Source organism: Saimiri boliviensis, chromosome 1 (assembly GCF_048565385.1).
Source record: "Saimiri boliviensis isolate mSaiBol1 chromosome 1, mSaiBol1.pri, whole genome shotgun sequence".
Taxonomy (NCBI): Eukaryota; Metazoa; Chordata; class Mammalia; order Primates; family Cebidae; genus Saimiri; species Saimiri boliviensis.
Genome location: NC_133449.1, coordinates 266,232,019 through 266,257,436, shown reverse-complemented (window position 1 = coordinate 266,257,436; position 25,418 = coordinate 266,232,019). Strand labels below are relative to the sequence as shown.

Here is a 25,418-nt window from a genome sequence, read left to right as displayed (position 1 = left end):
ATACATTATAAATTACATAGATGGACAATAATAAGTAAAATAATGCAAAGTGTTTTTACTTTTATAAGTCTGCCTTAAATAAAATAATGCTGTTATAAATGTAAAGTCCTAAAATACATTAAGTTCAAACTTTCTATCAAAGGTAAAAACATATACTCTGAATTTGTGAAGTCAGAATTCATAAGGTATTCTTCCATGCATACTTTGCTAAGGCCTCTATTTGATTTGTTTCTAAAGTGTCAGCATTTTATGATAGCTAAGAAAGAAGAGTTATCATTAATAAGAATGATTTTGAAAAGTCAGAGTGTCAGGCTTGAGGTTCTAAAAACTTTTTATTACCTAGCCCAGAATGGGGGAAGGTTGGGAGGTCAATGAAGGATGACGACCTCATCTGCTTCTAAGACACTAAAAGCAGATTGCAAGCTAAAGTCAATAAGAAAGTGAGTTTTTTGTTTTGTTTTGATTTGGACTTTTGCTGTTTGGGAAAAAATTCTGTGACACTAATTTAGAAAAATCTTTTTATTTTTATTGATACAAACAAGGAGTACATCGGATGAGGATGATAAATTAATTTCCATTCAATTCCATTCAACAGTAAATATTTATTTTGTGCTCACCATATGTAAGACACTATCAGGCATGAAGATGACCTCAAGGAACTCACAGTGGAGGAGGAATATATACACAGATGCTGTATTATAAAGCAGAAGCCATGGAGCTCATTATAAAAGGAATCACTGGAGTGCTTTCCGCATAGAAGAGAAGCAAACTAAGTTATTGATTTACTCAGAATACAGTGTATGATAAAATTCTTTTCAAAGGGTAAACATCCATTTATTTAAATAGATGGTTACCTTAAAAAAGACCCTTTCCGCTAGTTACAAAGCTAATACATGGTCAATGCAGAAACTTTGGAAACACAGCAAAATACAAAGGCATGGTTGTGGGGAGACCAGATCACTTGCAATTCGTCTGCTTAAGATAACCACTGCCAACATTGTGGCTTATGTCCTTTTGGTATTTTTCCCAATGCTGATAAATGGAATGTTTAAATACTGACTCACTGTACCATTGTATAGCTTCTTGTTTTCACATACCATATATTATAAACACTATTCAGTTGATAGAATTTTGACATTGCCCCTTTGAAAAGTTTCTCAGTAATTTTGCATTCAGAATAAACATAGCAGTGAATAGTCAACATCCAAGGCTATACATACCTCCCTGGGACTGAGAATCTGTAATATGAGAAGTAAAAGATGAAGACCGCACACGCTTTCTTAAAGAACCATTACATTCTGCAAGAAAAGCAATGGAAAGGCGAAAATTACTTGCAGTAACAAATTATCCTCAACTCATGAGAGGGTAAGATAAACAGAATTTTATTTTGTCTACACAGATCATCATTTGATAACACATTAACTTTTTTTTTTTTTTTTTTGAGACGGAGTTTCGCTCTTGTTACCCAGGCTGGAGTGCAATGGCACGATCTCGGCTCACCGCAACCTCCGCCTCCTGGGTTCAGGCAATTCTCCTACCTCAGCCTCCTGAGTAGCTGGGATTACAGGCACGCACCACCATGCCCAGCTAATTTGTTGTATTTTTAGTAGAGACGGGGTTTCACCATGTTGACCAGGATGGTCTCGATCTCTTGACCTCGTGATCCACCCGCCTCGGCCTCCCAAAGTGCTGGGATTACAAGCTTGAGCCACTGCGCCCGGCCAACACATTAACTCTTTTTTTTTTTTTTTTTTTTTTTTTTTTTGAGACAGAGTTTCGCTCTTGTTACCCAGGCTGGAGTGCAATGGCACGATCTCGGCTCACCACAACCTCCGCCTCCTGGGTTCAGTCAATTCTCCTGCCTCAGCCTCCCGAGTAGCTGGGATTACAGGCACGTGCCACCATGCCCAGCTAATTTTTTGTATTTTTAGTAGAGACGGGGTTTCACCATGTTGACCGGGATGGTCTCGATCTCTCGACCTCGTGATCCACCCGCCTCGGCCTCCCAAAGTGCTGGGATTACAGGCTTGAGCCACCGCGCCCGGCCACATTAACTCTTAAAACACTATTTTAAATATTGGTGTCAATAGGTTGCTGATTGATTATAAACCTATAGGCATATCATCCTAGTGTGAAACAATTAGAAATGAGTGGCATTGGCAAAAAAACTGTATATGCTTTCTGAGGTCTACAGAGAATGTTTCTGATAGGCTAAGGGAGTGGAGCACAATAAATTTTAGCAACTAACATCAGTGTTCTCAGAGACCTATATATCATCTTTGCAAACAAAAGTGAATCTACTGGCATATTTAAAAACAAGAAAAAACATTAACTTTCACATAGTCTGCACCACATGCCAAAATACTTGTGTCTGCTAATTTCCTTTGTATAAAGATAGATTTTGGAATACCAGATGAAAATCATTACCTGTTTCTGCTGCTTCATACCGGGTGTCTTCTGCAGGTCTCTGAAAGGAAACAAAACTACTGAGGAGAGCCGAGTATTGCGTTTGTATTATGTTGTTGCAAAAGTAATTGCAGTTTTGGCAATTAAAAGTAATGGCAAAAATCGCAATTACTTTTGTGTCAACCTCGTATATCAGATTTCCACCCTGCCACTTTATAGAGTTCTCAGAAGCCAGAAGCCAGGGCTAATCAGCCCAGCCAGGACAAAGCAGTTTACTTTCATTCGTTAGGCACATAGTCAAGAAAAACCGAAAGTCTAATACAGTGGTTTTATAGTTCAGTGACTGCAGACTCACTTGTGGAAGTTTGTTTAAAATGTAGATTTTGAAGCACCTATTCTCAAGATTCTGAAATGGTTGTTCTAGGATCAGGCCCAGGAATCTGCTTTTTTAACAGCAGACTAGGAGGTTTTGTTATTGTTATTATTATACTTTAAGTTCCAGGGTACATGGACAGAACATGCAGGTTTGTTACATAGGTATACACGTGCCATGGTAGTTTGCTACATCCATCACCCCATCATCTACATTAGGTATTTCTTTTAATACTGTCCCTCCCCTATCCTCCCATACCCTGCTATTGCTCACCTAGCGCCCCACCCCCCTGACAGGCCCCAGTGTGTGACATTCCCCTCCCTGTGTCCATGTGTTCTCATTGTTCAACACCCACTTAGAGTGAGAACATGCAGTGTTTTGTTTTCTGTTCTTGTGTCAGTTTGCTGAGAATGATGGTTTCCAGCTTCATCCATGTCCCTGCAAAGGATATGAACTCATTTTTTTATAGCTGCATAGTATTCCATAGTATATATGTGCCACATTTCATTTATCCAGTCTATCATTGATGGGCATTTGGGTTGGTTCCAAGTCTTTGCTAATGTGAACAGTGTTGAAGTGAACATGCATGTACATGTGTCTTTATAATAGAATGATTTATAATCCTGTGGGTATATACTCAGTAAAGTAATTGCTAGGTCAAGTGGTATTTCTAGTTCTAGGTCCTTGAGGAATTGTCGCACTGACCTCTACAATGTTTTGACTAATTTACATTCACACCAACAGTATAAAAGCGTTCCTATCCTTCACATCCTCTCCAGCATCAGTTGTCTCCTGATTTTTTAATGATCACCACCCTAACTGGCATGAGATGGTATCTTAATGTGGATTTGATTTGCATTTCTCTAATGACCAGTGATGATGAGCTTTTTTTCATATATTTGCTGGCTGCATAAATATCTTCTTTTAAAAAGTGTCTGTTCATATCCTTTGCCCACTTTTGATGAAGTTGTTTATTTTTTTCTTGTAAATTTGTGGGTTTTTTGTTTAGTGTTTTTGTGGGTAGTAGGTTAAATTGCCTTCATGAGTCAGAATGAATACCAATAAATAAGCTAAACTGAGAATCTAGTGGGGTTTTTTGTTTGTTTCTGTTCACTTGTTTACAGTTGAGGTCTTGTTCTGTCACATAGCCTGCAGTGCAGCAGTGCAATCATAGCTCACTGCAACTTCTAACTCCCGGACTCAAGCAATCCTCTTGTCTCAGGCTCCTGAGTAGCTGGGACTGACTACAGGCATGTGCCACCATGCCTGACTAATTTCATTTTTTTTTTTTATTGTAGAGATGGGGTATTGCTTTATTGATCAGGCTAGCCTCGAACTCCAGGCTTCAAATAATCCTCCCACCTTGGCCTTGAAAAGTGCGGGATTACAGGTGCAAGCCATCATGCCCAGCAACTAATCTTATTGTTGGTCTTTCAAAAAGGATAATTTTATTATGATGCGAAAAAAGCAGACAGAGTTCAAAAGACCCCTTTCAAATCGGATATCATAATTTAGAATTTATTTTTTACCCAGTTTTAGGCTAGGTCAGTGGCGAGGACTCGTAAAGAGCTATAGCCCTCCTAATATCTTTCAGCTCCTCCCCTTTTCAAATTACTTCAAATAAAGACATTACTATAGTAAAACAGTATGTTATCCATAGCTACAAGACAAGTCTTCTGACTTCCCATTCCAGCCAGACTGATGTTTGTAAATCCTGACTATATAAATAATCTGGAGGCACTACTGTGCTAGTTCAGAACAGGATAAACTTTCAGGATAACTGGCTTGGTCAAAGTAACATTAAACAATGTTACTTTCATTGATGTGATGTCTTTCAGGATAACTAGCTTCCTGAAATATAATTATCTTGGTGAAAGTAACATTAAACAAAGAAGTAGTCAATCTTACCTTAAAAGTATGTTCTTTCTTTTTAAAAACAAAGATTGGTTGAGCAATGACAGATTTTTCTGTGAAAAAAAGAAAACAGGCAAGGAATCAAAGCATACTCTGACATTTCTTACACCACCCAAAAATATTTGAAGACTTTTCATGTGTTTGTTTTCTCTGCATTTGGGTAAAAGTCAAGCTATTTTACATGGATACTATAAATTGGACATTTATAAATAATTTAACTGTTAATTACAGAAGTAAATATTTGAGGGAAATGATAGCAGTATGTTTCCATAAATAGAGAATCTCATTAAATGAACATGCTTTAAGTGTTTAAGGAAAACAATATAAGAACCTTTAGAATCTCATCAAGACATAGTGGTTAACACCATTACTTTAAGAATAAAAAGTTTCAGTGAGTGAAAAACCTAATCTGGGAGTAGTACTTCCACTTAGATTAGATGTGGAGGTATAAGTGATAGGTATGCACTGCATTATAACCTTAAAATATCCAGAAATAATTTGTATTTCCTTCACTAGAATAGTCATACACCAACTTTCATTTTTAATATTCAGATAAAAAATTAGTCTTACACAGTGTCTTCAACCTTGCCAGCCTTATTAATATTTTGTTTTTTCTTATCTTAGACAAGACAGTAGAAAGAAACTCATTCATTCTAGGGTATACACAAGTGATAACAGCTTTAAATGTCAAAGCTCCAGAATTCTTGAGAAATGTTATATGGCAGTTAAGAGCTTGGGCTCTGGAGTTAGTTTAGATAAGCATGTGTTCAAATATAAGTCCACCACTAATTGACTAAATACTTTGGGAAACAATGTATCTTTAGTTTCCTCATCTTAAAAAAAAAGTCAAGATTATAGCAGTACTTGTCTCATAGAGTTTATGTGAAGACTAAATGAGACTTTTAGATATAATTACTTAAATTTTAACAAAACCAAACAAAAAAGCCTTAAGGATATTAAATATCTGGATTTCCACCAATCCCCATTCTAAAACTCATAGCTATCATTGCTAAGTGGTGACAACACATTCTTGAGGAGACTAAGTAAGACCTCAGAACTTTTCTCGTTATAGCAGCCATTACCAATATATTGTCTTGGCATGCACTGAGGTAATTTGCCATCCCTGAGCTGAATAAATAAAGCTCTAGCCGACAAATTTCAAGGAACTACCAGACAACATCTTTAAAATGCCAGAAAAGGATTCCCCATTTCCCCACAATCTTATCACATAAGAGAGTGTCATAAAGTCTGCAGACAGCCTTTGTGAATCTCCCAGAGCCATGTGAACTTGGGTACCTCCTTCCAGTCCAGTGAAGTAAACTGTTCCGTTTTTTTATGCAAGCACTTACCATGCTGTCTTCCCTTGGAGCCAAGTGATGCCCAGCAGAAAATCCTCACTAATACATTGGCATTACCATTAATATGAAACTATAGTTCAATTCTTTATTGTTTCTTAGAACAAGCTCCTTTTCCAAAAATTACATTAGATGTAAGCAGTGACATTTTTAGAGACTTTGAAAGAAATGGTTTTTGTGAATGTGTACTGGAGTATTTATGAATTAGAATAATAAATGAGACTCTTGTAAACTGGGCTTAGGACAGTTATCCTTAAATAGCGTGGCTTGACCTAAGCCTTCACAAATAATATGTGGACTTTCCCTCTATCAAAACATACAGCTGAAAATAGGCAAAAGTCATCCTTAATGTTAGCATTAAAGAGGAAGTCACAAAGGGTACTTGCAGCTTGGAAGGCATATGGCAAAGTAAAAAGGCCACCTTTATCGGTTAATTCAACACATATTTACTGAGCATCTTTTTAATGCAAGCACTGTGCTGGGAGCTAGGGACACATGATCTAATTGAAGGTGCATTAGTGTCAGAGCAGCCACCTTCTCTCCTTGACACTGCCCAGAACTTGGTTAGCAAAGAGATAACCTTCATACTTCTACCTAGGTTCTCTCAAGCAATTCTCTTAGCTCCGAAGATTGAATCAGAAGTACGCATTTATCAGGCCATTAGGTCTATAGCAGATTTTTTACCTCACCCAATAGGATAATCTGAAAATAAAAACGGGATCCTTAAAATTACATTATTAAAATGTAGCCTTTTTTTCTTTCTACTAGTCATTAATCCATTTATTCAATGAATTTGTATGGAGAAATTACTATGTATAAGACATTTTGCATGGTATTGTGGGTGTTAAATTTAGTCTAAAGCTACCTCCTTATAAATTCTGCCCGAATGTTTCTCTGTTCACAGTGAACTGGGTGTTGAAACAGACAGTAACCTACTCCTCTACCATTCTCCGAGTTTCAGCCAATCACAGGAAACCAAGTCTTCAAATAAAGCAAAACCAGCTGTAACCAAGCTAGCTGTTTTTGTACCTCACTTCCATTTTCTGCAGGTCACTTTCCTTTTTCTGTCCCTAAATCCTAACCACATGGTAGCATCGAAGTCTCTCTCAACCTATTATGGTTTGGGGCTGCCCAATTCGCAAATTGTTCTTTGCTGAATTAAATTCTAATAAATTTAATTTGTCTAAATTTTTTTCCTTTAACGTGTATAAAACAGCAAAGAAAACAGATGTAGTCCCTGTCTTTTATAGAGGTTACACTGAGGAAGAGAAAAAGAACTAAGTAATTAATTACCCAATATTGAAGTTCAACTGGGGTAGGCATTATAAAAAGGAAGTACCAGGCTCTCAACAAATAACCAACAGGAGAATCTTAGTTTTGGGGGGTCAAGGTAAGGTTTCCAGGAGAGATGATATTTAGGCAGACTTGTAGGATGACTAGAAGTTAGCCAGGCAAATGTGGAAGAAGGGCATTTCAAGCAGAGGGGAAAGCAAGAGGAAAGTCTGTGAGAAAGGGTGCAGCTTGGCAAATTTCAATAATGACAGGAACCAGTGTAGCTGATACCCTAAGAGAAAAGTGGACGAGGGATACAAAACTGGGCTGGAGATGAGGCTGGAGCTTTGCAAGGCTGTGTAGGTTCTGCCAGGGAGTTCTGTTTTTATTTCAAGAAAAATGGAATATTGAAGAGGGATTTTAAGCAGGGAAGTGGTTTGCTCTGATATGAATTTTTTCTTTTAAAGATCACCCCTCCTGTGGTCATGAAAGGGTATTAGGGGGAAGCGGAGAAGGGAGGGGAAATAAGGAATCTAATTAAGAGACTAGTCTAAGTTCTAGAAAAGAGCTGATGAGGCTGCTCTTTCTTTCTTTGTTTAAAACCAACCATCTGACAGGGTGCGGTGGCTCATGCCTGTAATCCTAGCACTTTGAGAGGCCGAGGCAGGAGGATCATGAGGTCAGGAGATTGAGACCATCCTGGCCAATATGGTGAAACCCTGTCTCTACTGAAAATACAAAAATTAGCGGGGCATGGTGGCTCATGACTATAATCTCAGCTACTCGGAAGGCTGAGGCAGGAGAATCTCAGAAGTTGCAGTAAACCAAGATCGCACCACTGCCCTCAAGCCTGGCTACAGAATGTGACTCTGTCTCAAAAAAAAAAAAAAAAAAAAAAAAAAAAAATCATCCATGACTTTTTTTTTTAAGAGAAATTGAATAATTGGAAGTTTAAAATAAAGCCTTCTGCAAAAAGGAAAGAAAATGAGGGGATAAGAAATACTTTAAAACTTAAAAATTAATTTTGATATTTTACTTGTTTTTAAGATTCATGTAGCATTTAATGAATCTCAATATTCATTGTTGATTTTTTCCAAAATACTTCATTAACAGAAAACATTTATTCACCTTACAAATATTGCATTGAGTACAAGAAAGAACTCAAAGTACTATTTTCAATTCTGTTACAAGAAAGAACCCAAAGCACTATCTGTTTAATTCAATCTCAGTTCACTTGTAATTCTTCGTAAGGGAGGTACATTGTTGGTCAAGTGCTTTTATCCATCAACTGGTATACATTAATTATTTTAATAATCTGTGGATTAAATATGCTTTCTGCCACTTACAGATGAGGAATCTAAGGCTTGGTTCAGTGTATCACTCAAATTCATACCATTAGTAAGTGGCAACACCTTTAATTAAATCTAGGCATCCTGCTTCCAAAACCATTTATTTAACTTCAATATGTCATACTAACATATTGTCCTATATGGCTCTACTAGCACAGATTAGTCCCATATGTATGATATGTGACATAACATAGCACTATGTCAATGAAAAATCAGTATGAAATAACAGGACTTTCAACTTTGTCAAAGTTGATTGACCATACATGTGAACTTCGACTTTCTCCTTAAATCAGAAATCACAAAATAATCGGATTTTGTGTGTGTGTGTGCAGGGGAGGAAGAGGAAGCCACCACAAATACAAGGAAAAATGAAGAGAAATAATAGCAACACAATGTTGGAAGCTGGGAGGTGGAAGGGTAAGTGGTAACTGACTTTACAGCCCAGGAAAGCTGAACTACAAGCTTAAGTCAGTAGCGGGGATTTTAGAAAGCAAGCCAGCTGACCACTCCCCCGATACAGAAACACTGGAAGTCCAGGAATTGGTACCACTAAGTACCTCTGGAAGCAGAAACGATATTTGGCTGAAAATAAGCAAGATATTTTGTCTATTCAGCAGCAAAGCAACTGTCCCTCTCTTAACCTAGCAGAAGACTGGGGGGGTTATTCCCTGGAAAAGATAAAACATCAGGCACAGTTTAAAGTGAAGGATCAATAATGAAAGGACTAGGTGAAAGTTTACATACTATATTAGTTCTCCTTATAATTTGCTTTAACAAATTATCCCAACTTCAGTGGCTTAAAATAGTACAAATTTATTTTGTTACATTTCTGGAAGTCAGAAGTCTGAAATGGATCAGCAAGGCTGTATCCCTTCTAAAGACTCTGGGGTAGAATACATTCCCTTGACTTTTTCAGGTTTTAGAGGATGCCTGCATTCCTTAGCTTATGGCCCTGCTTCTTCTATTTCATTGCCTTCTTTGACTCTGACTCTCCTGCTTCCCTCTTTGTTTCATGATAATCCTTATAATTACATTGGACCCACCCAAATAATCTAGGATAATCTCCCCACATCAAGATCCTTAACTTAATCACATCTGCAAGTTTTATTTTGCCATCTAAGGGTATGTACTTACAGGTATGGGGCATTAGGATGTGGACAGCTTTAGGAAGACATTATTTTGTCTACCATGTATACAAAATGTTAAGGTCTTGTTCTCAATTCACAGAATGCTGGCAGCCAAGTTATTTCCTCTAAGGAGAAAATCAGATTTTTCTCTGGAAAGTCTGACCAACCCTAAGGAAAAGACCTAAAGATATTGACAAAAAGTTTCCCCAATGACTGGTCAAGCCAGATGAGGAGCTCCCATTTTACCAGCTAACGAAGCTGCCAGGCAGCTTTTTGTGTCCCTCTCTTAAAAACAAGCAGGCAGTCAATGTATCATCAGACATAAAACAGGATTAAACAAGTAAACAGGAGAAAAGTAAATTGGATCAAAAGAGTGATTAAAATATATGCATATATCATTCATATACTCACAAATAATAAACATCCATGACATAGAAGTAGAATATTATATTTTTAAAAAAGAATATAGAACAAGAATATGCTTTTAAAAAGTAAACTTTAAAATATGATAGTATAATCAACACAATAATCAATCTTGATTTAAAAAAATAAAATATTTGGAAAATTAATTTGAGTAAATCAACCAGAAAGCAGAACGTAAGAACAGAAATGGAAAATAGAAGAAAAATGTAAGAAAACCCAGGTGACTAGCCCAAAAATTCACTTCAACACTTGACTAATAGAAACTCTAGGAAAAAAGAATATAGAATACAAAAAAGATGAAATTATCAACAAATGGATCATAAATATTTGCCCAAATTGAAGAACATAATCTCCAGATTGCAAGATCCCATCCAGTGCTGAGGACAACATGAATATTAACCCAATCCAATGCATATCATGACAACCTAGAATCCTGTGGACAAAGAAAATGTCCTAATGGTATCCAGAAGGAATAAAAAAGTCACATACAAAGGGTCAGGAATCAGAACAGCTTTAGGTTTCCCAAGAGCAACACTGGAAATCAGAAAGCAAAAGAGCAATACTTTCAATACCTTAAGGGGAAATTATTTCAAGCCTGGAATTGTATACAAACAGAAACCATTGATTAAGTGTGAAAATATGATAAAAACATTTCTAGACTACAGGGTCTCAGAATGGGTATCCCATGCCCACCCATTCTCAGGATGCTTCTGGAAATGTGCTCTACCAAAAGAACTAGTAAACTAAGGATCCAGGACCAGCAGAACCAACTCAAGAGACAAAGGGGATCCTGGTAAAGGGATGTCTTAGAATGTCAGTGCACAGGCCGGGCACAGTGGCTCAAGCCTGTAATCCCAGCACTTTGGGAGGCCGAGGCGGGTAGATCACAAGGTCAAGAGGTCAAGACCATCCTAGTCAACATGGTGAAACCCCGTCTCTACTAAAAATACAAAAAAATTAGCTGGGCATAGTGGCACGTGCCTGTAATCCCAGCTACTCAGGAGGCTGAGGCAGGAGAATTGTCTGAACCCAGGAGGCGGAGGTTGCGGTGAGCCGAGATCGTGCCATTGCACTCCAGCCCGGGTAACAAGAGCGAAACTCCATCTCAAAAAAAAAAAAAGAATGTCAGTGCACACCAAGCACAGAGAGCACCTAATCCAGAATAGGGGTGGTCCCTGGGAAGACTTCAGGAATGATGTCTTCAAGAAGGTGGGACTAAAACTAATTGAAAATCTCAAGTGGTTGAATATTTCAAAAGGGTATTTAGAAGATTGTAGGAAATTTAGGGGCTCAACTGATGATAAGTATATAGAGAACTAAGAAAACGACAAAAACAATGACAGTTATTAACTCCAGAGAAACAATAAGTAGGGAAAAAAGAAAGAGTAACCATAATATATTATATAGCTCAGTTGCAACAGCGTTTAAAGTCAGTATGAAATACTGATCTAATCAAGTTTAGGATTCTACAATCTGGGGAAGACAGAGGAATACGCATGTGTGTGGTGGGGGTGGTTGCAGTGCTCAGGGAAATCTGTGAAAGGGAGCTAATTCTTCCATAGTGACAAGCCAATAGTGCCTAAACATAAAGAAACAGTGTGATATGTGGAGATATGGAGGTTAATGCCAAAAGAAACAGTGGTGACAGTTAGATATGGTCGTCTCTGTGGATCAAAAGGGAGACCAAAGGAGGGGACAAGGCTGAGTGTTTCCTGTTTTTCCAGAAAAGCCTCACAAAACCATTTGATTCCTTAAGTCACATGAATATGTATAACTTTGAAAATATAAAAATTAAAAAATAATCCTTTTTCTACCATAGTATCAGACTCCCAGAATTAGAGGACAAACCCTATGCTGCTTGCCAAAAATAGACTTCTTACTGAGTTATACTGCCCAGCAAGCATACAGTACCTTGCTTCTTGGTCTTAATCATTCTTCACATTAAAATATGTGGAAATAAAATGTGAGCAAGATAGAGTTGCTGAGTTCAAAAAGCAATCAAAACTTCCTCAGAATAACAGTGGAACTCACTAGGAAGAAAATCCAGTACAGTGGGCCCTGTTATCTGTGGCTTCAGCTACAAATGGTCAGCTGCAGTTCAGATACTTTGAGAGACAACATTCATATAACATTACAGTATATTGTTAAACTTGTCCTAGATTATCATTCTTAATCTTTTGTTGTGCTTAATTTGAAAATTAAATTTTCTCATAGGTATGCATAGAGGAAAAAGGAATTCAGCTGAATATTATGCATATATTTAATAGCTTTGTCCTCCAGATTCCAAAGTATTATGCTATCACAGTCAGTGTTTATAATAAACTTTCTTTTCTATTTTAATATGTACCATATTTACCCGTACCCCAAATTTTCGGTGGCTTATAAGGTGTCCCTACCTTTTCTTTCCGTATGTCTAACTGATAACTGATCTCTGACAAACCTATTTCAACTGGGAAAGTAACTGAAGGATTTTGTTGCTGGGTTCTCTCGGAGGTGGGGATTTGAAAGGATCTGCTGAGTCAAAAGAAGATGTCAAAGATATACACTGAGAATGGAGTACCTTTGACTTCATTGTACTTCAGTGGGCATGGGGGATAGGCAGCTCCTAGAGCTCCCCAAGTTTCTGATACACAGCTTCTCCCACCTAGATTTTAGCACACTTCTTTCCACTTGGTAGCATAGGAAAGGTGGAAACCCAATTCTCCACACTGGATAGAACTAGGCTACTCTAGCCAGGGCTAAAAGAGTTGTGTAAACAGCCTTGGCAGGAAACAGGGTGGCAACAAACCCCCTGCAGAGGGGAAGGCACTGCCAAATGGGTCAACTCTAATTGCTACCAGGACTGGAATTATCCACTTGAACTGTAGCTCTGGCAGTTCCCTGCATTTTCTTCTCCATATATATATATATATATATATATATATATATATATATATATATTTTTTTTTTTTTTTTTTTGAAACTGTTTTGTAATTGATCCCCAAAGATGTGATCATCACGTGCAGTGAGCTTCTAATTTGGGGATGATCAGGGACTAGAATGGTTTTATAAGGACTTTGGTTTTTTTTTTTATTTTTTGAGACGGAGTTTCACTCTTGTTACCCAGGCTGGAGTGCAATGGCGCGATCTCGGCTCACGGCAACCTCCGCCTCCTGGGTTCAGGCAATTCTCCTGCCTCAGCCTCCTGAGTAGCTGGGATTACAGGCACATGCCACCATGCCCAGCTAATTTTTTGTATCTTTAGTAGAGACGGAGTTTCACCATGTTGACCAGGATGGTCTCGATCTCTTGACCTAGTGATCCACCCGCCTCAGCCTCCCAAAGTGCTGGGATTACAGGCTTGAGCCACCGCGCCCGGCCAGGACTTTGTTTTTTGATAGATCTTTTTCAATGGCTATCACAGCATGCTTCATTATATTTTACTATTGTTTTAGTGTCAGGACATTATTCTTTGAAATATTATTTTTTCTTTCTTTTTAAAGATAATAGCTACAATATGAAATGCATATGTGTATCATGACTAGTCTTTACTCTTGGCTTTTGAAATGTTTAACTTAATATGACCTTAAGAAGTAGTATGAAAATTTAGATTTGGCTGACCACCAGGGATGCTTCTTTTATGCACTGGCATAACATAAAAATTTACATTTGTGCCATACTTTACCTATTATAAGACATATTTAAATATATTAATATTTTTGTAAATAAAAGAATGACTACTAGGAACTAGAGGTATGGTTTTAAAAATCTGAGCTTTGTAGAAAAAAAGACCTGGATTTAAATTCTATCCCCTCAAGTTACTGGGTAGACTAGGGCAAGTCATTGGACTCCTAGAGTCCAGATCTTCTCACCTATGAAATGGGGATCATTAGATCTGCCTTATACAGTTGTAACGATTCAGCAAGGTCATATATGTAAAACACTCTGCACAGTGCCTGCCTCACAAAAAATGCTTAGTAAGCTGCAGCTCTTATTACATTATATGATCCTCAAGAAGTTAGTTATTAAACCCTTTGCTCATGAGAGAACTAAGGCTCTAAAATTACAGGACCTGTCTCAGGTCACACAGATAATTCTTAGAGATCTGAGACTACAAGACATGAGAGCTGACTCCAAATCTTTTTTCTCTAAGTCAGCTTCCTTCCTGGCTTCCATTGTGAGTTAAATGACTATTTTACAGCTTCTTCTTTTCTGAAACGCGACATGTCTGGGCTATGATATCTCTCTCCTGCCTTCCATGGTTCTGTACAAACCTGATTGGGTTTGACATGATCCTATATTGTGTGAGTCTACCTGCACTTCAGTTTTGCTGTATAGAAAACACTGTAAGATGGTTTTGTTATTCTTGTCATTATTTGTGCATATTCTGACTCTAAAGAGGTTTGTTCAAGAATGTCTGTAGGCAAATGGCATAGTGATCCTAGCAATATAAAATCACCATGTATATATTTCTTTTCAGCCACTGGCAACAATAACTCAGAAGAATGTGTTCCTTTTGACAGGGCATACCCATTTCTGCCTAACTTGAAGGTGTTACTTTGTCTGTAAATAAGACTGTTGTGTGCTTTTGTGACAAAGTTACTTGCAATCTTTATTTGAATAAGTTTATTAGCAGCAAATGTGGGACTTCTGGATTGATAATGCCAGAAAGAATGGTTTGTTCTTTCTCTACACTGCTCCCTTATTTAGGCCCAAGGGCTCAGAAAGTTGCAGAATGTGTCCTAGGCTGTGCCTGGTCAACCTGATACCATTTGGAAATACATATTTAATTTCAAAGCATTTATAAATCACATATTTTTCACTCAAAATAACTCGCAGTGTGAAAATGCTTCCATATGTTAAAAATGGGTCTCTCTGCTTTGCTGAGGGAGTGGGGAACAAAGTCTAGGTTATATGGGATGTTGAAAATATACATTGAGCAGGCACATATGCAAGTCTAGAATGGTATCTTCTTAAAGTTAATTTTAAATAATAATTAGCAGATTTTTAATTACTGCTAACATTAAAGAGATACTTTTCACACAAAATATTGTATCAGTAAGAACTAAATCACTCTTCAAAAATATTACTAATAAGTTAATACAGCTGAAATATAGCTTCATAGATTGAGTCCAGATAAATTTAAACTCTTCCCCCTTGGTGAAGAAACATACGATTTTAAAATTTCTTCATGGATTCCAAGGACACAGGCCGGATGGAGAAGCTTGATTGCAACTTCTTCCAATTCCAAACCTCTTTTCTTTAAACTTATTCCTCTTTGTCTTGAGCCTTTGAGCACATAGAATAAAAAGCTCCTTGTTTTTCCATTTCCACAGGAATAAGTAGATGTTATTCCACTGAGAACAAGTCTTTGGCAGCCTACTCAGGAAGAAGGAGCTGAGTTGCCATCCAAAGCCTGACCAGCCCAAGAGGGGCCTGGACCCCATTCCCCTCTAGGGAACTCCCAGGAGGCTGAGGTTCCTCTTCTCCTTGTATTTGAGGGCTGAACTGCCCTCCTGGCCCTCAGGCATAGAAATGTAGCAGGAATAACATGATGCCTGTGGTAGATGGTTCTGCAGGGATGTATCTTACTGTACCGTATTAGAACTAGTTTGGGAGAAGTAAAGGGTACCAATCTGTACCCTTACCAGAAATGTTTTGTTCACCAAGCTAATGAAAATTGGCAGAGAAAAGTTTTTACTTTGAAAATTTATATGGCTTGAAATATTCCCAGGAATACTGAAAACAATCCTTTAAATTTATCTATTCCTGAGGATGTCTGGCTAGCTCAGTTGGCTCACTGCAACCTCTGCCTCCTGAGTTCAAGCAATTCTTGTGCCTTAGCCTCCTGAGTGTCTGGGATTACAGGCACCCACCACCATGCCAGACTAACTTTTATATTTTTAGTAGCAGTGGGGTTTCAACATGTTGTCCAGGCTGGTCTCGAACTCCTGACCTCAGGTGATCGGCCCGCCTCGGCCTCCCAAAGTGCTGGGATTACAAGTATGAGCCACTATGCCCAGCATATTAATTAATTTTAGCTTACTTAGTTTTCAAAATGAAAAATGTTTTAAAAACACCAAAACTTTAATTCATATTTGAAAATAAAGCTTCTTATAACAAAAATTTGTCTAATAAGCAGAACTTCATAATCTGTGGTACTGGTATATGTCTTGCCTATGCTAAATATATAAAAATACACACGCACATACACATCTTTATCTGCCACTTCATGTCTCAGCAGACAAGTAAAGTTTAACACAACCAATCATAGACCAAAATAATCAATTTTCAGCATTCACAGGTTTACTCTTACTCTTAATAGCAATATCCTTCCTTTTATTAGAACAGTTGCTTAAACAGGTCATTATAAAGATCTGAAATATGGTTTTTTCATCTAGATGGAGTCCCACTCCAGAGAGATGACCATGTTTATTGAGCTATAGTTGCTGCAAGTCTAAAAGTTTCTCTGAATCTGATGAGGGAAAGGAATTTGAGTCTCCTTAGCACTGAGTTCTTTCAGGGCCTGAAGCCCATCCTGCCATTATACAGGTCATACTTAAAAATCTCTTTCTTATCTCTCCTGTTTGAGTACTAGGTTGGGTTCCCTCTTCTCACTTTCATTTTAAACCCTGTCCTTCTGAATCAACTTGCAGACATATATTTTATGTTCTTTTGATGTTGCTTTAGTTAGTATGAAAAGATACCTTCACACCAGCATCCCTTGTTAAAAGTCTAGATCTTATTCCTTTGACCTTTTGTTTGTTTATTGCCATCCACAGGGTGTGAGGTATGTGATCATTGGGTAGAAGGAATGCAGCTTTTTAATGAATACAGGTATTTACTGCATTTTAAATCCTGACTTTTGAATATTTTGCTAGTTTGCCAACAGACTTCATTAAAAAGCAACTCAGGTGTGAAACTTACCTTGCCTAAGAGTTGATTAAAATTTTAAGTCAAGTTAATGATTTAATGTAATAGTTGAGCCAACACTTGAAATAAAGACCCAGTTTAAATAAAAGTGAATTATAATAATGACTACTATTTAATACCTTTTTAATTTGAGGTTTGGCATACTGCCTCTTTATTTTGTCAGAAACCCAAACTGCTCTCCAAGACTGTAACAGTCCAGTTCCAAAAATGGTACGTTGCTATCTTTTGCATTTCATGCAGTGTGGGACATAGGGACTATGCAGTTATTTAAAGTTAAGCAAAAACTGCTAGCCTAATCTGTAAGCCACTTGCTGTGAGCTGCTAGATGCGCACTGATACATCTGCATTTTTGCAACTGTTTCTTTTCCAGTCAAACTTACCCTTTTGGGAGACAGTTGGATGTAGTTGGTAATTCATGTAGAAATTAACTGGTGATTTAATAACAACCTATTCTAAACAATAGAAACACAAATTGAGTTCAAGGGCCAGCCATCATCCAAGCCCTTTGCAGGTACTTAGCTGAACACCTATTTTGTACCAGCTTAAGAGGCGGTGAGCATGAGTGAAAGCCCAGTCTCTGGAGTCCAGATTTTGGGTCAGGAGCTTGGCTGAAGACCCCAGCTGTGAGACCTCCTGGGACTTTCACAAAGAAATGAGCTAATACATCAAAAGTGCTGAAAAACAGTGTCTGGTCTATAACAAACACTTCATAAATGTGATTTGTTTGTAAGTGACATGTTAGCACTGCGATATGGTCTAGGGTATGAATCCATTTTTTCTGCTCTCAAAAACAGCACAATTGAGTCAGCATTAACACAAAATAATAATTCTTGGCAAAGCTCAGAATCTTAGTTTTGAATGTGATTTTGTAGGTCCCCTTATGGAACTTATCATCTAAGGTGTCTAGGGCATGCTTAGTAGATGGCCTTCCATAACAAAGAATATCAATAAAGGTTCAAATGTTTGCTCTTGCCAGATCTTGCTTCATGTATGGAGCACACTAGTGTAAAGGCTACATGTGTGCCAGGATCTTGGCCCTTCATCCCACAGGGTCAGCCTCCTGAATTGACGTCAAAGTGCTGTATCATTTTTAATATATGCCTTATTGTGAGAAAATGAGGAGAAGCACTGTTTCTTGTAATTGACTTTAGAAGACACCAGCAAAGATAGCATAGTTTGTATGTGAATGTTAGATTAAGTTATACCACTTAAAGTGGTATATATTGACCTAGAGGGGAATTCGTACCCCAAGTGTGGTTGCCAGGACCAGGAAGCTCATTCAGAGGCTTCTCATTACAAGCTTGTCATCTTTCCATCTCAATCAATATCTAAGCCTTTGAGATTTCGCATAATCAACATCATAAATGAATTTTCATTGGTGAAATTAATGGCATTCAAGACCCTGGATTGCCTGAAATATTTAGGACAGTTGCTAGTCTGGACAGAAGAATCTGGCAAGGCTTATAGCCTGTACTCGTAGGTACAGTGCCCAAAGCTTTATACTGAAAGGTCCCAGTGTCCATTAATGAGCAGGATAATTCTTGGTTACTGGCTGACTGCACAGAATACTGCCTGGAGAATGTCATTTTGTCTGAGCAAACCTTTTGGGCAAGATATAATCAGATTACCTAAGGAACAGAGAATTTGGGGCATCATATGCAGTGTTTTATGCTTGTTTGCTAATTAATTTTTGTTTAGTAAATAGCCATTTATGTGAAAGAATTTAGCCTCAGATTTGCTTTATTTTAACAAGGTATTGAGGTTGTGGAGGAGTAGCTTACTTTTACTACATCCCTAACTTTTTACTGGTTATTACTAGCTCCCCGAAAGAACCTAAAAGATATAAATGATCAAATTAACTCAAGTTGGCATGTAATACTTCCCACTTCTCTCACAGTCAAAGCCAAAGGGCTTACCAGGGCAGACATGACTATCTAACTGCTCCTCTCCCCTCTCCGTATCTCTCAATCATTTCCTTACACTCACTTAAGCTAACTCAATTATACTGGCCTCCTTTTGACCCTCCAACACAGTCATTCTTAAAGTGTGATCTCTGCAACTGCTGCAAGGGCATTTCTCTGAGAACTTGTTAGAAATGAAAATTCTTGACTCCTTCCTTCCACTCCCCTCAGAACTTCTGAATCAGAAAGTCAGACTGGGACCCAGCAATTGTGTTTTAATAAGTTCTCCGGGTGATTCTGCAGGTGATGCTAAAGTTTGAGAATCACAGACCCAGATAACTGTGATAGAAATATTGCTCTAACTGAAATGAATCAATAACCACATCAGAACAAACGTAGGTGAAGTGTGATTTCTAAAACTCAGTCTTTTTACTTACTCTTTATGCTACCTGGATTGCTCTTCCCCCAGATGTTACACAATCCACTCCCTCACCTCTTTCAGGTCTTGACTCAAATTCACCTTCTTAATGAGGTCTTCCCTGAGCACGCTGCTTAAATCAGACCTCCATTATGACACTCCATTTTGCCTGCTTTATTTTTTTCCATAATCTCTATCTTCATCATTATCATTTACACCATTGGTCCCTAACCTTTTTGGCATGAGGGACTGGAAGACAATTTTTCCACAGATGGTGGGAAGGTGGGTGGGGATGTTTTCGAAATGAAACTGCCTCACCTCATATCATCAGACATTAGATTCTCATAAGAAGCATGCAACCTAGATCCCTCACATGCTCAGTTCACAATAGGGTTTGCGCTCCTGTGAGACTCTAATGTGCATTGATCTGACAGGAGGCAGAGCTCAGGTGGTAATGCTCGCTCATGCCCTGCTCACCTCCTGCTTGTTTGGAACTGGGTTCCAAACAAGCCATGGACCCCTGATTTGCACTATATGTTTTGCTTATTTATCTTCTTTATTGTTTGCCTTTCTGCCTCTGAGAAAATAAGCTTTTTGTGGGTAGAATTTTTAGTTTGCTTTGTTCACTAGAGTCGAGAACAGTGCCTGATAATTGGCAGCCATTAAGTATTTATTCATAAAATAAATGAAGTGCTATATAAATTCAAACAAGATGAAGTAGAAATGGGGTAAAAAAATATTCATGAAGTAGTCCATTTCAGCTATTTATTAAAGGATAACTCATGAGTCAGTCATGGTTTTAAAACAGTAACAACACTGAGTTCTAAAGAAAAGTACAAGAAATCATTGATTCTAAGGGATGTTCTATAATGAAAAGACAGATGATTGACAAAAAGAGGTACTGTCTCACCCTAGCTATTAGGTAGTTCTTTTTATTATACCTCAATTTATCCTGTGCTAATCTCATTGATTAGCTAATTTTTGGTGTCCATGTTATTAACAGAGAAGTTCTAAGCTTTAGGAATAAAAGCAACAATAAAACACCACTATTATGAAACTTGGCTAAGGCTATACTAACATTCTATCTTGAGGGTGTGATATTTCCTGAGCTGTGGGTACTCTGCCAGTAGGACACAGTAATGTTCTTGGGTAAGTTATTCAAATTCATTGAGATATTTCAGTCTCTTCACTATTTTGTGGAATCAGTAGTAGAGGCCTAGAGGAAAATTTGGAGTCTGAGGCATCCTAGGCCGTCTCACATTTTAGAAAATGAGGGTTAGATTATGTAAAATAAAATGCACAGATGAATTTTTGACAAATTTGTGTACTCAGGTAACCAAACCCTTATCAAGATAGAAAACATTTTTATTGCCCCAGTGAGTTCCTTGTGTCCTATTCCAGTTCTTCTCCCTGGGCAACAACTGTTCTGATGTCTATCAACATGGCCTAGTTTTGCCTGTAGAAATATGTACTCTTTTGTGTCTGGCTTATTTTCACTCAATATAACATTTCTGAGATTCATCTACATGGTTACATGTATCAGCAATTCATTTCTTTTTACTACTGAGCGGTATTCCAGTGTGTGAATATACCACAATTTGCTGACCCATTTACTTGCTTATGAACAGTTTTGTGTTATTCACATGTTGGGGCTCATATGAATAAAATCTGCTATCAACATTCTTGTGCAATATTTTCCTACATTGCTTCTAGAAGCTTTATATATTTAGCTTTTGTGTTTTGGTCATATTCTATCTCAAACTAATTTTTGTATGAGGTAGGTATTTAGGTTCTTTTGTGGATATATTTTTATTTCTCTTAGAAAAATACCTAAATATGGAACTGTTGGATCACAGGATACTTGTGGGTCTAATTATATAAGAAACTGCCAAACCATTTTCCAAAGTGGTTTTTACCACTTCCCAGCAATGAGTGAGTTCTGGTTGTTTCACATCCTCTCCAAGCATTGTGTTACCAACATTTAATATTTTAGCTATTCTAGTGGATGTGAAGTGATATTTCATGGTGGTTTTATTTTGCATTTCCCCGTTGACTGATAATGTAGAGCATCTTTTAATGTGCTTTTGGCCATTTATATACTTTCTTTTTAAGTGTTTGCCAGATCATTTGTCCTTTTTTTGTTTGTTTGTTTGTTTGAGATGGAGTCTCAGTCTGTTGCCACGCTGGAGTGCAGTGGTACAATCTTGGCTATCTGCAGCCTCCAACTCCCTGGTTCAAGTGATTCTCCTGCCTCAGCCTCCCAAGTAGCTAAGATTACAGGTGTGCACCACCACACCCAGCTAATTTTTGTGTTTTTAGTAGAGACAGGATTTCACCATGTTGGCCGGGATGGTCTCAATCTCCTAACCTCATGATCTGCCCACCTCAGCCTTCCAAAGTGCTGGGATTACAGGCGTGAGCTACCACACCCGGCCCATTTGCCCATTTTTTAATCAAATTGTTTATTATGAGTTGTAAAAGTTTTTAACATACTCTGATTGAAAGTTCTTTTTCAAGTACATATTTGACATTTTTCTCCCAGTCTTTTCTTTTCTTAGTGGTATCTTTTGAAGAACAGATATGTTTAATATTGATACTCTAACTTACCAATTTTCTACGGTCGATGCTTTTTTGTCTGTCTAAAAGCTGCCTATTCTGACAGTGAAGATATTTTCCTACATTGCTTCTAGAAGCTTTATATATTTAGCTTTTGTGTTTTGGTCATATTCTATCTCAAACTAATTTTTCTATGAGGTAGGTATTGAGGTTCATTTTTAGAAATATATCCCCCTATTTGTTCCAGGAGTCTTGTAGAAAAGACTATCCTTCCTTTGAGTTATCTTGATACCTTTGTTAAAAACCAAGTGACCATGTACTAAGAGATCAGTCTCTGGGCTTTATATTCCTGTCCAACAGTAGATTTTTCTATCCTTACACTGATACTATACCATCCTGATTTATTATAGCCTGAAATCCAAAGTGTAGATTGTCAACTTTGTTCTCTTTTTCAAGATTGATTTAGCTATTCTAGGTCCTTAATACTTCCTTATACTTTTAAAATCAATTTGTCAATTTCAAAACAAAAAATCTAGTGTAATTTTTATTGAGATGGCCTTGACTCTATAGGTCAATCTGAGGAAAATTGACATTGAGCATTCCAATTCATGAACTTGGGATATATCTCTTCTTATAATTCAGTTTTCTTTAGCTTCACACTGCAATGTTTAAGTGTACAAGTCTTGCACATATTTTGTTAAATTAATCCATAAGTATTTTCTTTCTATGCTATTTAATGAGTATATTTTTAATTTCCACTTGTTCTTAGCTAATACATAGAAATATGATATTTTTGTATGTTGACTTTGTAGCCTTTTACCTTAGTAAATGCATTTACTAGTTCTAGCATTTTTTTTTTATAGATTTTTCTGGATTTTTCTACAAACACCATTAGTCATCTGTGAAAAAAGATGGTTTTACCTCTTTCTTTCCAATATTAAGCCTTTTATTTCTTTTTCTTAATGTAATACACTGGCTAGGATCTCCAGTACCCTGTTGAATAGAAGTGATGATAATGGACAGCTTTGGTTTTTTTCCCAATCTTAGGAGGAAAATGTACAATCTTCTACATTGAGTAGTGTTAGCTGCTGGGTTTGTTGTAAGTATTTTTCTCTATCAGGTTGAGGAAGTTGTCACTGTATTCCAAATCCCTTCAATTTTTATATCAGTTGGTGTTGAATTTTGCTTATGTTCCTCTGCATTTTTCTGGCACAAAGGTATTCATAAGAACTTTTAATCCTTTTAATATCTGTTAATGACACTTTCTACATCATTCTTGATATTGATGGTTTCTCTCTCTCTCTCTCTCTCTCTCTCTCTCTCTCTCTCTCTCTCTCTCTCCCTTTTTTAAAATAGAGTCTCTATTGCCCAGGCTAGAGTGCACTGCCGTGATCTTGACTAACTGCAACCTTTATCTCATGGGCTCAAGCAATTCTCATGCCTCAGCCTCCTGAGTAGCTGAGATCACAGGCACATGCCACCATACCTGGCTAATTTTTGTATTTTTAGTAAAGACGAAGTTTCACCATGTTGACCAGGGTGATCTTGAATTCCTGTCCTCAAGTGATCTGCCTACCTCAGTCTCTCAGAATGCTGAGATTACAGGTGTGAGCCACCGTACCCAGTAATGTCTCTTTTTATTGATTAATCTAGGTAGGGTTTTATTAATTTTATTAATATTTTGAAAGAAATAACTTTGGGGATCACGGAGGAGCAGACTACTTTCTCATGACTTTGTTTTTAGGAATGGAAACATAAAGGATTTTTTTTTAAGTTTTGTTTTTGTTAAATCCAACTTCAAAAGTGTAAGTAGAGATGGCCTTGGACAACCATGGCTTTTTTTTATGTGGTAAAATATGCTTACCATAAAATTTATCATTTTAACCATTTATAAGTGTATAGTTCAGTAGTGTGAACTATATTGACCTGTTTGTATAACCAATTTCCAGAACTCTTTTTATCCTGAAAAACTGAAATTCCGTACTATTAAACAACGCATCCTCCATCGTTTCTTCCCCAAAACCCTAGAAACAACATTCTACTTTCTGTCTCTCTAAATTTGACTACTTTAAATACCTCATGTAAGTGGAATAAGACAATATTTATCTTTTTGTGACTGGCTTATTTCATTCAACTTAATATCCTCAGGTTCATATATGTTGTAGCATATGTCAGAATTTCCTTCATTTTTGAGGCTAAAAATTATTTATTTATTATCATTTATTTTTATTTTTATTATTATTATCCACATTTCATTGATCCATTCACTTATTGATAGAGATTTGGTTGTTTCCATCTTTTGGCTATTGTGAATAATACTACCATGAATATAGGTGTGCAAGCATCGGTTTTAATTACTGCTTTCACTTCTCTTAGGATTTTATCCAGAAGTGAAATTGCAGAATACCATGGTAATTATATTTCTTAATTTTTGGAGGAACTGTCTGATATGGTTTGGCTGAGTCTCCACCCATATCTCATCTTGAATTGTAGTTCCCATAATCCCCAGGCGTTATGGGAGGGACCAAGCAGGAGGTAATTGAATCATGGGGGCAGTTACCCCCTGCTGTTCTCATGATAGTGAGTTCTCAGGAGAGCTGATGGTTTTATAGGGCCTTTTCCCCCTTTGCCCATCACTTCTGCTTCCTGCCACCATGTGAAAAAGAACATGTTTGCTTCCCCTTTTGCCACGATTGTAAGTTTCCTGAGGACTCCCCAGTCCTGTGGAACTGTGAGTCAATTAAATCTCTTTCCTTTATAAATTACCCAGTGTCAGGCAGTTCTTTATAGCAGCCTGAGAACGACTTATACATTGCCATAGTGCTTTTCACAGCAGCTCCACCATTTTATCTTCTCCAACAGTGCACGAGGTTCCAATTTCTCCACATTCTTGCCAGCATTTATTTCCTGTGTGTGTTTTTTTCAATTAGTAGCCATCCTAATAGAAATGCAGTGAGAAAATGAAGTTTTGGCCATTAAACTGATTTATATATATATTTCCTAGTGCTATTAAGAATGCTTATTATGGAACTATCTAAGGGGTCCTTAGATAGTTTCAAGGGAGTGGCTGCCACACCAAAAAGACCAAGCATGTGATTAGAGATTGGAAATTTCAGATCCACCCCATTCCCCTAACCCCCTAGGAGGAGAGAAGAACTGGAGATTAAGTTCAGTCATATGGCCAATGACTTAATCAATCATGCCTACATAATGAAACTTCACTAAAAACCCTGGACACTGTGCTCAGGGGAGCTTCCTGGTACTAAGAGAGAGGGTGGCTCATCTGGACTCTGTAGAAGCAGAGGCTCCTGTGCTCATGACCCTTCCAGATGTCATCCCATGTACCTCTTTATCTGGCTGATCATTTGTATCCCTTATAATAAAATGGAAATTGAAAGTGTAGAGCTTTCCT

General features: G+C 37.5%; 1 protein-coding gene and 1 long non-coding RNA gene across 5 annotated transcripts in view; one reads left to right on the top strand and one right to left on the bottom strand.

Moving 5' to 3' along the window:
- The window catches only part of LOC141581382 (uncharacterized), a 73,564-nt gene that overhangs the window by 31,053 nt on the left and 17,093 nt on the right, over nucleotides 1-25,418 (top strand). Inside the window, exon 2 of one of the 2 annotated variants that reach the window (XR_012513976.1) lies at nucleotides 9,002-9,086. This is a non-coding gene — a long non-coding RNA (uncharacterized LOC141581382). Of the gene's footprint in view, nucleotides 1-1,283; nucleotides 9,087-25,418 lie in introns of those variants that run through there. The other variant, XR_012513977.1, reaches the window with a different exon arrangement.
- The window catches only part of RANBP3L (RAN binding protein 3 like), a 61,879-nt gene that overhangs the window by 30,506 nt on the left and 5,955 nt on the right, over nucleotides 1-25,418 (bottom strand). For all 3 annotated transcript variants that reach the window (XM_003925919.4, XM_010336673.3, XM_074386609.1), the window contains exons 2-4: nucleotides 4,688-4,746; nucleotides 2,428-2,467; nucleotides 1,221-1,298 (exon numbers count right to left, since the gene is read on the bottom strand). In XM_003925919.4, the coding sequence (XP_003925968.1) occupies nucleotides 1,221-1,298; nucleotides 2,428-2,467; nucleotides 4,688-4,746 (177 nt within the window). The remainder of the gene's footprint in view (nucleotides 1-1,220; nucleotides 1,299-2,427; nucleotides 2,468-4,687; nucleotides 4,747-25,418) is intronic.